Below are 12500 nucleotides of genomic sequence, written 5' to 3'. Positions count from 1 at the left end.
ACCAGTCCTCCACCAGCCCTCCTCCAGTCCTCCACCAGCCCTCCTCCAGTCCTCCACCAGTCCTCCACCAGCCCTCCACCAGTCCTCCACCAGCCCTCCACCAGTCCTCCACCAGTCCTCCACCAGCCCTCCACCAGCCCTCCACCAGCCCTCCACCAGTCCTCCACCAGCCCTCCACCAGCCCTCCACCAGGGGTGTGTGTGTGTGTGTGTGTGTGTGTGTGTCTGTGTGTGTGTGTGTGTGAGTGTGAGTGAGAGAGAGAGAGAGAGAGAGCGGTCTGGTTCTGGAGTAAAAAGTGACTCACTTTGATCCTAGATGTGACCTCTCACCCCGTCAGTGTTTCACTCTTGTTATGTCAGGACAGGGTCAACTGGTTGTGGCAGCACACCAGTTTGATCTGACGATGGTTTCGATCAAATCAAATCAATCTTTATTTATACAGCATCTGTTACTATCAAATTTCTAGACCCTTTCCAGAATCCCAGCAGGGCCTGGCCCCCAACAAGCAACAGTGGCAGGAAAACTCCCCTTTAACAGGAGGAAACCCTGAGCAGGACCAGGGGAGAGGACAAGCCATGACCCAGCAGGGTTCCAGCAGCCTGGTGATTCCAAATTTAACGGGCAGCCAATGAAGAGACGCCAGGACAGGAGTCATGTGATCTCTGTGGTCAATACCTGTCAGAACTCTGGCTGCAGCATTTTGGATCAGCTGGAGGCTTCTTAAGGAGGTGTTTGGACACCCTGATAATAAAGAATCACAATAGTCCAGCCCGGAAGGAGCAAATGCTGGACTAACTGTTCACCATCATGGTGGGTCAGTAGCTTCCTGGTCTTTCTGATGTGTCTGTCGGGGAACCAGCTTTGGCTCTGGCGGTCCAAAACTTGTGATGTCATTTGTGCAGCACAACACAACTGTGGAGGACTCTGTCGGCTCTGAGACATGTTTGGTTTGTTCTGCTGACCCTTCCTGCCCGTGATGTAACAGCCTGCTGAAGTCTACCGGTCCTGGGGGGCTTGGGACGGTCCGCGATGAGGGACATGGACGAACCAGAATACCGGAATTTGATCGGGGGGTTTTCTCTGTCCAAGGGCGGCGCTACTGAGTCACCTGACACGTGGTCACGCCAGTCAAATCCATCGAAGAAGAACTGCAGCTGCTTCCGGTGTCTGTAGAAATGGGTCCTCTGCTGTTTAATATTTACTTTGTTTTAACCGTTTTCATCCTTGTCTTTAGTAATAATGTACGCTGTAACAATGGCAGAAAGGTAAAAACATTGTGATACCAATCCTATGTTTGGAATATAATTGATTTGTTGTCGGAAGATGCGCACGTTAGCCGATTATTAGCATTAGCTTCGCTTAAATCTATGTTGAATGTGCATCTTTTTCACTTTAATCATTAGCTTGGCGACTTCGTGGACGCTGACTTCAGTGGTTTTTCTGTCCCGCTCGAACATTCATTTGAACTTGGTAAGAACCTCGTTGGTGTATGTTTTAGTCAATACCCATGGTGCCTTTTAATTCAACTTCAGTTCCGAGTAGCTCGTATACGTGTTAAATTCTGTGTTTTGTCCCGATGGGCAGGTATGAGCAGTCTGGGACAAGAAATTGATGTCTTTGCGTTGGTGTATCACCATCCCAAAGTATTGAATGGTAAAGTACTGGAGAGATCCTCATTTCTGCCAACTTTGTCTCAGATGATGCAGCAAAGTTCCGGCCTCGAGGCGTTCTGCTGTTGAAAGCTGGGAGAGAACCCAGCATCTCTGTGAGCCAGAACCAGCTGTCAGAAGAAGACAGAATCAAACTGAAGGTGAGTGTCCAGCAGCCTGCTCACATGCTGGGGGGCGCAGCCGCCTTGTTGTCTTTAGGATGATGGCCTGAGAGGCCTTGAGGTGCTTTAGCTCAGTGTCTCTACAGATGATTCCTGTTTCCGCAGGACGTGGCTGCAGTCGATGGTCTGTACAGAATCCGGGTTCCTCGTGTTTTCCTGCAGGCGGAGCGACAGGCGGAGCGACAGGCGGAAGGTTACCTGACGACCTTCATCAGAGCCGTATGTGTGTTCACCTTCATTCAGGCAGACATTAGTGTTGTTGCTGTCGCTCTTTTCTCTAGTTAATGATGAATCACAGCACCACCAGGGCTCCATCTGTCATCATCATCTGTCACTCATCATCTTGCCAGTTCAGGGCACATTAGAGCAGCAGCGGTGACCCGGAGCTGCTGCCTCTTTGGGTTCCTTATTGTTCTGTCAGGCAGTGCCACAAGTCTCAACCCTGTGGACACTTATTGTCAGATCCAACCCAAGTGACCAGCAGAACGGGTCTGTTGTGGTCCTGGAACTGGGGTCCAGCGGCTGGAGTCCTGGTCAGGGCTGATCAGAGCGCCATCGTGTCTTAAAATCGTGTCTTAAAATGCAGAATAATTGCAGTAACTTTTGGAATCAGAATATTTTTCTTGATTTGATTTTTTAACATGTGACCCAAACGTAAAACCTGCTCCTCAGTGTTCTATGGTCGAGTCCCACTTGAGCGACGTCATCACTCTGCACTCGGACGTCTCTGGGCACCTCATCGGCGTTTCCATAGTGACGATACCTGGAACCTGCCGGGGCGCAGAGGTTGAGGATGAAGTGGACCTGGAGGTTTTCAACACCACGCTCAGCGTCGTGGCTCCTGTCACCGCTCCCGTGTGAGTCCAGAGTCCAGGTGATGGAGGCCGCCGGGCTTTCTGCGCTTGACGGCACTTTTTTCCTCCGACAGACCGGAGACGGCGCTGTTCATCGAGCGTCTGGAGCAGGAATCTGAGAAGAAAGAGAAGAATCCACAAGAGCAGAAATCCTTTTTCGCTAAATATGTGAGTATCAGGACCGGTCCGACATGAGGAGTGAAAAATGCTGTTTCTGTGTCCCGGTGAGGCAGCGGCCTCGAGGGCCGGACCGCCGGGACCAGCGACGCTCAGACCTGCGCAGGAGGTTTCAGACGTGCAGCCGGGCTCTGAAGCCTCCAACGAGCTTGGATGTGTGTGGGCCGCCGCTGCTGCTGCGCCGCTGTGCTGCTGTGCTGCTGTGCTGCTGTGCTGTGTGTGTTGACTCCCTGCTGTGCTGTGTTCCAGTGGTATTTGATTCTGGGAGGCGCAATCTTCCTCATGGCCACCAATTCAGCACAGCCCCCAGCAGGGGGCGGAAGAGAGCAGAGCTGAATCCCTCTGAAGTACTGGTTTTATGAGCCTTCTTCTGTCCCCCTTAACTAAATCAAACTTTTCCTCCCACTCATCCTTTCTGTTCCTTCATGCCAAATGTGGGATTAAAGCTGGAGACATCGGGCAGAACGCTAGAAAAGTGCTGATTTTCTCCACTGGAGCTTCTAACCTGCTCTCTAACGTTGTCGGTGTCGACGGCTTGTTTTTCCTCTGACTTGACTAGATGATTAATTTTAGACTAATCTTGGTCGTCTGTGATTGTTGTTCCACTGAACCAGTCCTTCTCTCTCTGACAGTGGATGTACATCGTCCCTCTGGTCCTGTTCCTGATGATGTCAGGCGCTCAGGACCAATCGGGGGGCGGAGCCGGTGGCGGCGCTGCCAACGGAGGCCGATGATGCTGACGTCAAGGCCCACGAGCCGATGATTAACGACTGCCTTTAATACTGATGTGACAATAAAATATTTATTAACCTGAGAGGAGTTTTCGCTTACGTTGATGTTGAATCTTGTGAGTTTGTACGAAGCGCCTCGGATCAGAACCCCTCTGATCGTAGACGGGCCGGGCGCCATCGTTCAGATCTTCAGCCACGCCGGGTCTCTGAGGTCCGGCCGACCCTTGAAGCGGTGCTTATTGTTCTGGCCGCCTGGATGGAGCTCAAAGCTCTGAGCGGAACATTGGTGCCATTCTCTGAATGACATATGGACTCCATATGTGGAGCCCCTCTCAGCACGCGGACCTTCAGGGTCCAGCCGGGCTTATGGAGATCGGACCTGAGCAGCTGTTGCTGCCCGTCCTGCTGCTGCAGTCCCAGCAGCCACCTGGTGGCGCCCCCCTGTGGCCCCCGGCCTCTATTAAGTCCCCACCAGGATGAATCCCACCATGTGACCATGGAGGCGAAGCGTGACCTTGCCAGGCGACCCTGGTTCCTGCCCATTTGTGGGGAGATCTTCACCCTCATGGTGAATGTCTGTTTATTTATAATCATGATTCATGGTCGGTTTGAGGACAACGCAGCTTTAAAAGCAGAAGGTCTCTAAATCCTTGTGTCAACATCGCCGTCCCTCTTCCTGATGTCAGTCCGTCCGTCTGTTTTTAGTCCCTGGTGGACTGTGAGGAGTCACCTCTTATTTTAGAGGGACGAGACAGCGACCTTTGACCCCCGTCCAGCCACCAGCTGGCCTCTCAAGACGTCTTCATACTGATGTCTTCATCACATTAAAAAGTTTCAACCCAAACAAACAGGCCGTGACCTCTGGAGCGGAGAACCTGCTGCTGATGCCCTCCAGGCGTGACATCAGCAGCGACGAAGGTCAGAAGGGGGATTTCTGTGGACCTGCAACAGCAGCAGTTCCTGAGTCGAAGAGTGTTCCTCCAGACCTGATCATCTCCATCCAGGTCAGCTCCTTCCATCATTTCCATCTTTTGATGTCCTTCAACCAACTACACACACATACAGGTTTAGATGCCTTCAGAGGACAATGGTTCTGCATCCTTTTTCATGGACACAGTGGTCGTCGTGGAGACGAGCAGATTGACAGGAGGAGGGTGAAGCAGCTGTCCTGTCAGAAAAAGTCTGAGCGTCCCGAGCAGCATCTCAGCGTGCCGCCACAGATTAGAGCCGCGTCTCATCAGGCTACCGGCGTCACCGCCACCATGTGGCGTTAACGTGTTGGAGGGAACAGGATACGGCGTCTCCAGCCTGGGCCGGGCCACGGCGAGCGCTGACAGTGTCACAGGGCGATAAATGGCTGTATGTTGACGTGAAACACGAGCAAAGGTCGGGCTACCGTGCGCCCGCCGCGGCGGCTGACAGCAGCGAGGGATCACAGCAGGGATCTGACGGGGGTTGGGCTTCGGCCGCTCCAGGTCCTCCATCAGGACGCCGTCCTGGCCCCGTCATGCTGGAGGGATCACAGCCGCCATCTTGACGGGGATCAGCGGCAACAGGAGAAGAGCGACGGGCCGCCGTCCCACATGATCAGAACATCTGCGGTGGATCCAGCAACCTGATCGGCAGAAGGAGTTATCTTCCCCCTGGGCGCCGTGGCAGCGAGGGCTGATTGATGGGGCGACGACAGGCGTCAGAAAGGCGCCTTCATCTCTTCTCCCACAAACATCTCTCACTGCCGGCTCCAGCCGCAGGTATCGCCGCGGCGCCGCCAGCACCCGGGCCAGAGATGACTGAACAATGCGTGTAAGGAGCCATCAGAGCTGCAGGAATGTCGCAGAAATGTGGGCGGGGCCTTGGCCCGCCACGCTCCTCATCAATCACAGCAGCTGAGGATGGAAATGGTTCCTGGGAAGGACAGACGGACGCAGCATCTGATCCCTGCGATCAGGAGGTCATGTGACAGGACGTCCCTGCGGGTTAGCTGTCCATAAGAGGAGGCTCAGAGAAGGTCCCGTTAGCAGGCTGAACTCAGACAGAATCATGTCGGTGCCCAAGAAGCCAGGTAAGAAAGCTCCTCAGCTCGAGCTGAAGGAGATCCACTGGGATCCAATCTGGGATCTCCTCTCACTCACGTTTGATCCGTCTTGTGTTTTCATGCTGCATCTTAGTGTCAAAGGCACATTTCAGCCTTTTCAGATGCTACTGTGTTGCTGCTCGATCTTTTTTACTGAGCAGATTAAGATCAACATGCTGGTAATCCAGAAGGTTCTGGGTGGAGGAAGATCCCAGAGCTCATGGCTGACCAGAGCTTTGACCTTTGTGACCTTCAACCCTCTGAAAGATGAAAAGACTTTTAGATAATAAATGCAGGAAGCAGCTTCCTGGAAGATGATCTGTAATGATCAGATCTCCTGATCAGATCTCCTGATAGACGTGAGGGAACATTAATAATTCCAAGTCTCTCTTTTACGGTTGAAAACATGTAATAACTAACACAATTGTGTAATGACCACATATGGTCAGGGTTAGCTGCCTGCTACAGCTGACACACCCAGTGGTTACGACAGGAGCCCTCGAGGAGCCTGAACCCTCAGCAGGACTGACGTTCCTGGTGTTGGTGTCCACGGAGCAGGACTGACGTTCCTGGTGTTGGTGTCCACGGAGCAGGACTGACGTTCCTGGTGTTGGTGTCCACGGAGCAGGACTGACGTTCCTGGTGTTGGTGTCCACGTTCCTCGGTTCCACCTCCTGGAGCTGCAGAACACGGACCGCTTCCTGATCAAAAGCTGGACGGCTTCCTGGAGCCTTTCTCGTGGTCCACCTGACAGAGGGAGGAGAAGAAAGACAGATGAAGTACCTGTCAGCAGGGTCCAGGTCCACCAGAGCCAGCACGGACCTCATGACCTCCAGCCGAGCGCCGGTGCTCAGTCCAGACTCAGAGTAACCGGAGCCTGAGGTGTCGGCTCAATTAGGAGCCGCTTCAGGGAGATTATTGGATTTGGAGTCTGGACGCCTTCACGCGTTCTTCCCATGCAGCATTTTAATGACAGAACATCATCTTGATGAAGATGGAGATCCTCCTCACCATCAGGAGCAGGTGCCAGCTCACGGGGGGCCCAGCGACCATCCGCCAGCCTGCTCTGCTGAGGGTGGATTCATCCCGAAGGAGACTCAAACGAGCCCAAACGCTCGACGCAGCAGCTGTGGTGAGAACATCTGCTGGTCCTGGAGATGAAGATGGACGGTTCTCCTCTTCCTCACCAGGTTACCAAGTCCACAAGTAGTAAATAAACTCTGTTTATTCCACAGAATCAAACTTTAAACACATTTTATCAGATTAACACGTGTAAACAGGAACATCAGCAAATATGGAGGGGAAATGTGGTGGCAGTGGGTGTGGCCTGTGGGTCAGAGTGGGCGTGGTCTGGTGTGGGCCTGGGCGTGGCCTGATGGTGATCGAGTTCCTCATTAGACGATGGTAAATCCAGCGAATCCTGAAGGCTCAGGTGATTCTCCGTGGCCTTCAATGGACGTGGAAGCTCTTTGATCTAATTCTGGCGAAGCCGCTGGAACGAAGCTGATGTGAGGCCGTCGCAGCGGGATAGCGGAGCAGGACGGATGAGGCGGTTTCTCTGAAACGGTAACAGGAGCAACGGATTCCTTTCACAGAGAGCTGTTGGATCAGCACGGGGCTACTGGATCAGGACTGGAGCCGCAAACGCTGCCTCAGCAGCACAGTTCTGAAAGGGGAATCTTCATAAAGCGACTGATTGATTATCGGCGAATAACGAGCTGACAGCAGAGCTGATGGAGGGAAGCGGAGCCGGACTTGGCCGGACATGAAGGTGCTGCTGAACAGCTGAGCAGGAAACGGATCTGCCGACAGCTGATCCTCAGACCTGCTCCTCCTGCATCTCCTCAGGGTCGCTGAGATCCTTCTTAGCTGGAATTTGCTGCAGCTGAATTTTGGAGACAGTAGAAAAAGACCTTTTCCTGAAGCAACGCTCCGAAACATGGACGGTTCCCGCCGGCGCCGCTGGTCTCGAGTCGACCTCTGTCACAATCACCAGGATCTGAAAAACCTGTTTAAAGTTTGAGGTGGATCTTTGACAGGTTTCTCCTTTATCGTAGGAAGGAAGTCGAGCTCAGCAGCTGAAGGTAACGAGCCTCGTTCTCCTCCTGACCGCTGATTCTCTCTGACCCAGCTCGGTTCTGGTCTCGTCTGTCCCCACAGTTCCTCTGCCGCCGTACGAGCCCAACGTCCCCGAACCGACGACGAGGGCCGACCTGATGAAGTGTAGGAATGCCGACTGGTGTCAGGTTCTCGTCCCTGTCAGGAGCACATTTGTTTCAGATCTTTGTGTTCTGCCTGTTCTGGTTCCCTCAGATTGGGTTCCCGTCTCCCTGGATGACAGAACTGCACAGAAGCTGCTGTGGATTTCAGAGGGCGGGGCCAAAGTGTCCCGGACCTCGGAACGCCGTCTGTCCGTATCCCAACAGGCCGGAGCGATACGAGCACTCGCCACAGGTGGATCACGCCTGCCCATCTCAAGACACAACAATAACACGAACACACCAGAGTCCAGAGCTGCAACAGAATGTAGCGCCAATGCTAACACTGCTAAAAGCTAAGTGCTAACAGCTCCAGGCGTTGTCTCCTTCCAAGAGTCACGTTGAGCTGAGCTCGTATCCAACGACCCCGTTCAGTCGTCCAAGGTTCACGGTTGCCAATGGCAACAGCTTGAATAAGCCTTAGCTTAGCCGTTCCCCCGAGCTCCTGGTACAGGTGAACGAACAGACTAGCTAAAAGTCTAACGCGACGGTGTTCGCTCCTCCTCAGGTGCTCTGTAAGCAGAACCTGCTGGGACATCGCGCCTACTGGGAGGTGGATTACGACGGCCTGGGTGGTGATCGGGTGGTCTGTCAGAGCGCTCCTCGCAAGGCCACGAGGGCCCCAAGCCGGCCTCGGACTAGGCGAGAACGACGGCTCCTGGGGGCCGGCTGGTCTGGGTCCTGCTATCAAGCGTGGCACAACGGTGAGAACGTGGACATCCAGCTCCCGCAGACATCCACCATCGGCGTGTACGTGGACCAGCCCGCCGGCATGGTCAAGTTCCTCCTGGTGGAGGGAGACGGTGACAAGGAGGTGCAGCTGCTCCACAAGTTCAGAGTCAACGTCAGGGAGAAGGTTTTCCCCGGATTCTGGGTCGGAACAAACTCTTCTGCCTGATCCGGAGAAAGGACCAGTGAGGTTCTGGAGTCCACCTGTAACGTGCGACAAGTGTGACAGGTTCCACAGGCGACTGGCTGATTTGGACGATTTCAGCGTTCTGAGGTCTTTTTTCTTGCCAACGTTCAATAAAGTCTGTTGTGAACGATCGGAAGCAGCTGGTTTGTTGTAGCTAACGCCATTCAACATGAAGAGGCTAACGTTAGCATCGCTGTTCATATCACCTGTCCAGGTGTGTGCTGGAATAAACTCCGCCCCCACAGCTACATAACGGGTGACATAAGAGTTCACGATATCTGCGGGAAACAGCGCCGCCCGCAGGCCGCCTGATCGAAGTGCGCCTCCACACAAGGACAGCCTCAGGTTTTAGTCTTGTGTTGCTCCTTTATTCCAAACAAGAACATCTTTTTGTTCCAGTCTGCTTTAAACTCCTCTTTCTCCTCTTTCCAGTATGAGTTTTACAATCATTCGATCTGTCTGACAAAGTACAAACACACAAAGTTACAGAACCTGCTGGTGGCCCCAAATTCTGGTGTGTGTGTGTGTGTGTGTTGGGGGGGGGGGCTCTGCTTCATGATCAATATAACACGTGTGACCTGAAATGACGGAGATTTTAAAGTTGTGTACATTCTTTGTGTCGAAGCTGCGTTTCAGGAGCCCTCCGGTTCTCCCACCCGTCAGGTTCTGGGTTCTGTGGTGTTCCAGACCGCCGGAAGTCACCCTCGCTGGTGATCTGCTTTTCTCTTCACAGAAAAGTTCTGAGCGTTTGACCCCGAACAGGAACTTGGTTGTTACGTTTGTTTTCGGCCTGCTCGTTACAGCGGCCCCGTTAGTGTAGGCGTTAGAGTTAGCGTGTAGCAGCAGAGTAAGGCCCCCGCCCCTCACGTGATCTTTTGTTAATTTACTTTTTTTTAAACGGACACAAATCAGCACGTGTGAGTTTAACAGAGCGGCAGGTTTCAGCGTCCGTGTCAGGCGAGCGGACGCAAGCGGCGAGCGGCGAGGACGAGGGGGAGACGCCGTAGTGTCGATGCTGTGTTCATTCATGGAGGTCCCACTTTTCACAGCTTCACAGAAAGTCCCTCACTTCGCTCCCCACGTCCCTTCGTCTCCACTTCGCTTCCTCCTCCCTCCCCCACCGCTCCTCCTCCTCACCACTCGCTCCTCCTCCTCCCCCACTCGCTCACTCCTCCGTCACTCTCAATGCTTCAGTGAGAAGTCGCCGGTGTTGAGGCGGGGCCGAGGCAGAGCGCCGAACATCTCTGTCCCATCAGTGGCTCCAGGCACCAGCAGGGCCTTCATGCTGGCAGCGATGTGGTCAAGGTCAGCACAGCCCACCTGAGGACACACACACACACACCACACGCACACACACACGCGCACACACCACACACGCACGCACGCACGCACACGCACGCACACACACACAGACACACACACGCACGCACGCACGCACACACAGACACACACACGCACACACGCGCACACACACACACGCACGCACACACACACACACGCACACACACAAGCGCACACACACGCACGCACGCACACACACGCACGCGCACACACACACGCACAGACACACACACACACGCACACACACACACAGACACACACACACACAGACGCACACACACACGCACACGCAGGAAGGGGGTAAAGCTAGCTGACTAGCATGCTAGCTGACTAGCATGCTAGCATGCTAGGTGTCTCGGTGGTTCCACCCTGTTCCGCTCACCCGCTCTCCGCTGCCACTGTCTCCCTGAGCTGACCGGGTCCCTCTGAAGCCCCACGCTGGCACAGACACGGGCAGCGAGCGGGCCAACGCCATGGCGTTGACCTGACGGGACAGGTACGCCGGCTGACCCGTGGCGATGCCCCGTGGTGGCGGCGGGGCGTCCTCGCTCAGTGAGCCTGGGCCAACAGAAGAGTGAGAACAGAGCGAAGGACCGAACGTGAACGTTTGAGCGGACGCCACTGACCGTCCGTGCTCTCCTCCTCGCCATCCGACCAGAAAGGCTCGCAGTCGCGGGACAGCGAGTCCTCGTCCATGGAGAAAACACCTGAAGAAGAAACGGCTGAGACGTGTGAACAGGACAACAGGAGCCCGCCACCACCCGACCCGTACCTGCACTTTCGTTCCCGTACGCTCTCTGCTCGTCCTCCTCCTCCTCCTCGTCTTCCTCCTCGTCCTCGCAGGCTTCGTCCACGTCCACGATCCCAGACCGCTGCCTCCCCCGCTGAGCCTCCTGCGACCCTCGCTCCCGCTCCTTCTCCCCGGCGTGGCCGCCGCCCCGCCTGCTCACAGCGCCGGAGCTGTAGATGGACGGGTAGCTTTGTGAGAACATCCTGCTGCTGGGACTGACTCCGCCCACGCCGCCATCGCCCGTTGAACTCTGCGTTGAGAGAAACCAGAGCTCAGGAACCATTTGAGTAGCAGGACGGGTCTCTGATGGCCCCCGCCCGTCAGGAACAGCCACCGCTCACCGACACGTGTCCCGGCTCCGAGCCCGGTTCCGCCGGCAGCTTGGCCCCGCCCTCTTCGGCCTGGCGGGTGTGTTTCTGGGCCATCAGCATGGTGGTGGAGTGCAGGACGCTGATGTCGTCCACGTAGCGACGCGCAGACTCGGCCAGGAAGCCCTGGCCCCACACGCTGTAGGAGAAATCACACTCCTTTGGGAAGACGCCCCCACTCTCCCGTTTCCTGTGGCCCTCGGCCGACGGGAACTTCTTACAGGCGGTGAGGATGGCCAGGTCGCAGCCCGACTTCTGGCAGTAGGCCTCCGCAGCAGAAAGTAGCGCCAGCCAGCTTTCTTTGTGGTTGTCTGGGATCTCGGGTCCAGATGACTGGGTGATGGAGGCCATACTGGTGCTGAGAACTTTAAGTGAGGAACGCTGATGGGCTGGACACTGCAGTGACATGTAGCTTCAGGGGACCGCTCGCTGTCTGGGTCCTGCTGGTGAAAAGGCTGTTGTCTGTTGCACTGGTGAGGGTGCAGCGATGAGGATGATGAGGGTGAGGATGAAGATGATGGAGTTGGCAGAGAGGCACTTTGAACACAATGTGGCTGGAGATCCAGGGGAGAGATGTTCCGGTGCTGGTGATACCTGGAGAGAAGACAAAAAAAAGGGTCGGATGCCGTCCCGATGCTAACTCGTGTAGCCTCCGTTAGCTCCACATCGTTGGAATCGTTAGCCTGCTAAAACTCGACCCGCCTGCGTGACTATCTGCGGGTTTTCCCTGCGGGTTCAGGCACCGCGGCAGCTGCTGCTGTTGTTGTTGTTGTTGTTGTTGTTGTTTAATCGGACTGTCTCCCCACCGTGGAACCGATCAGCACCTCCATGTTTCCAGGCTCCACCAGAGCCGAGTCGCGCAGCTAATGAGGCGGGCGGACGGGGGGGGGTTCACCTACCTGTTGGCTTCCTTCGGTGCCGCTTTTCAGCTCTAAACTTGACTTATTTTAATCTCAAAGATGAGCCTCCTCCAAAGCTTCTCTCCCCCAGCGAGATTTTACACCAACAGCAAGTGAGCCAGGTTGGATCTCGGCATTTCCGGTATGATTTTCCAAAATAAAATAGGGCCGCTAGATTCTAAATCTTTGCATTTATTGTTTTTGTACATGTCGTTGTTAAAATGTTGTAAATTATTTTATTGTGAGGAAGCAAACGGTGAT

The 12500-nt window shown here is 54.7% G+C and overlaps 2 protein-coding genes and 1 pseudogene across 3 annotated transcripts; 2 read left to right on the top strand and 1 right to left on the bottom strand.

Annotated features, from left to right (window-relative positions):
* Nucleotides 1-1098: 1098 nt before the first annotated feature.
* emc10 (ER membrane protein complex subunit 10) lies at nt 1099-3676 on the top strand. Of its 2 annotated transcripts, XM_011604351.2 has the most exons (8): nt 1102-1265; nt 1404-1470; nt 1698-1810; nt 1937-2050; nt 2504-2688; nt 2760-2853; nt 3112-3209; nt 3495-3676. In XM_011604351.2, the coding sequence occupies exons 1-7, from the start codon at nt 1176-1178 to the stop codon at nt 3196-3198; spliced, it is 750 nt and encodes a 249-aa protein (XP_011602653.2). In that variant the 5' UTR covers nt 1102-1175; the 3' UTR covers nt 3199-3209; nt 3495-3676. The 2 variants fall into 2 exon arrangements, with proteins under 2 accessions (XP_011602652.2, XP_011602653.2); XM_011604350.2 differs by lacking the exon at nt 3112-3209 and having other exon boundaries at nt 1099-1265.
* Nucleotides 3677-5211: 1535 nt separating this feature from the next.
* LOC101069824 (tripartite motif-containing protein 16-like) lies at nt 5212-8843 on the top strand (annotated as a pseudogene).
* A 1172-nt stretch (nt 8844-10015) lies between these two features.
* LOC101067319 (uncharacterized) lies at nt 10016-12379 on the bottom strand. Its single transcript, XM_003965016.3, has 6 exons — nt 12240-12379; nt 11314-11934; nt 10955-11222; nt 10809-10889; nt 10565-10740; nt 10016-10161 (listed from the first exon to the last, which is right to left on the bottom strand). The coding sequence occupies exons 2-6, from the start codon at nt 11746-11748 to the stop codon at nt 10024-10026; spliced, it is 1098 nt and encodes a 365-aa protein (XP_003965065.2). The 5' UTR covers nt 11749-11934; nt 12240-12379; the 3' UTR covers nt 10016-10023.
* Between the last annotated feature and the right edge of the window lie 121 nt (nt 12380-12500).

This window comes from Takifugu rubripes, chromosome 5 (assembly GCF_901000725.2).
Source record: "Takifugu rubripes chromosome 5, fTakRub1.2, whole genome shotgun sequence".
In the NCBI taxonomy this organism is placed as follows: domain Eukaryota; kingdom Metazoa; phylum Chordata; class Actinopteri; order Tetraodontiformes; family Tetraodontidae; genus Takifugu; species Takifugu rubripes.
This window is presented reverse-complemented; position numbering and strand designations above follow the sequence as displayed.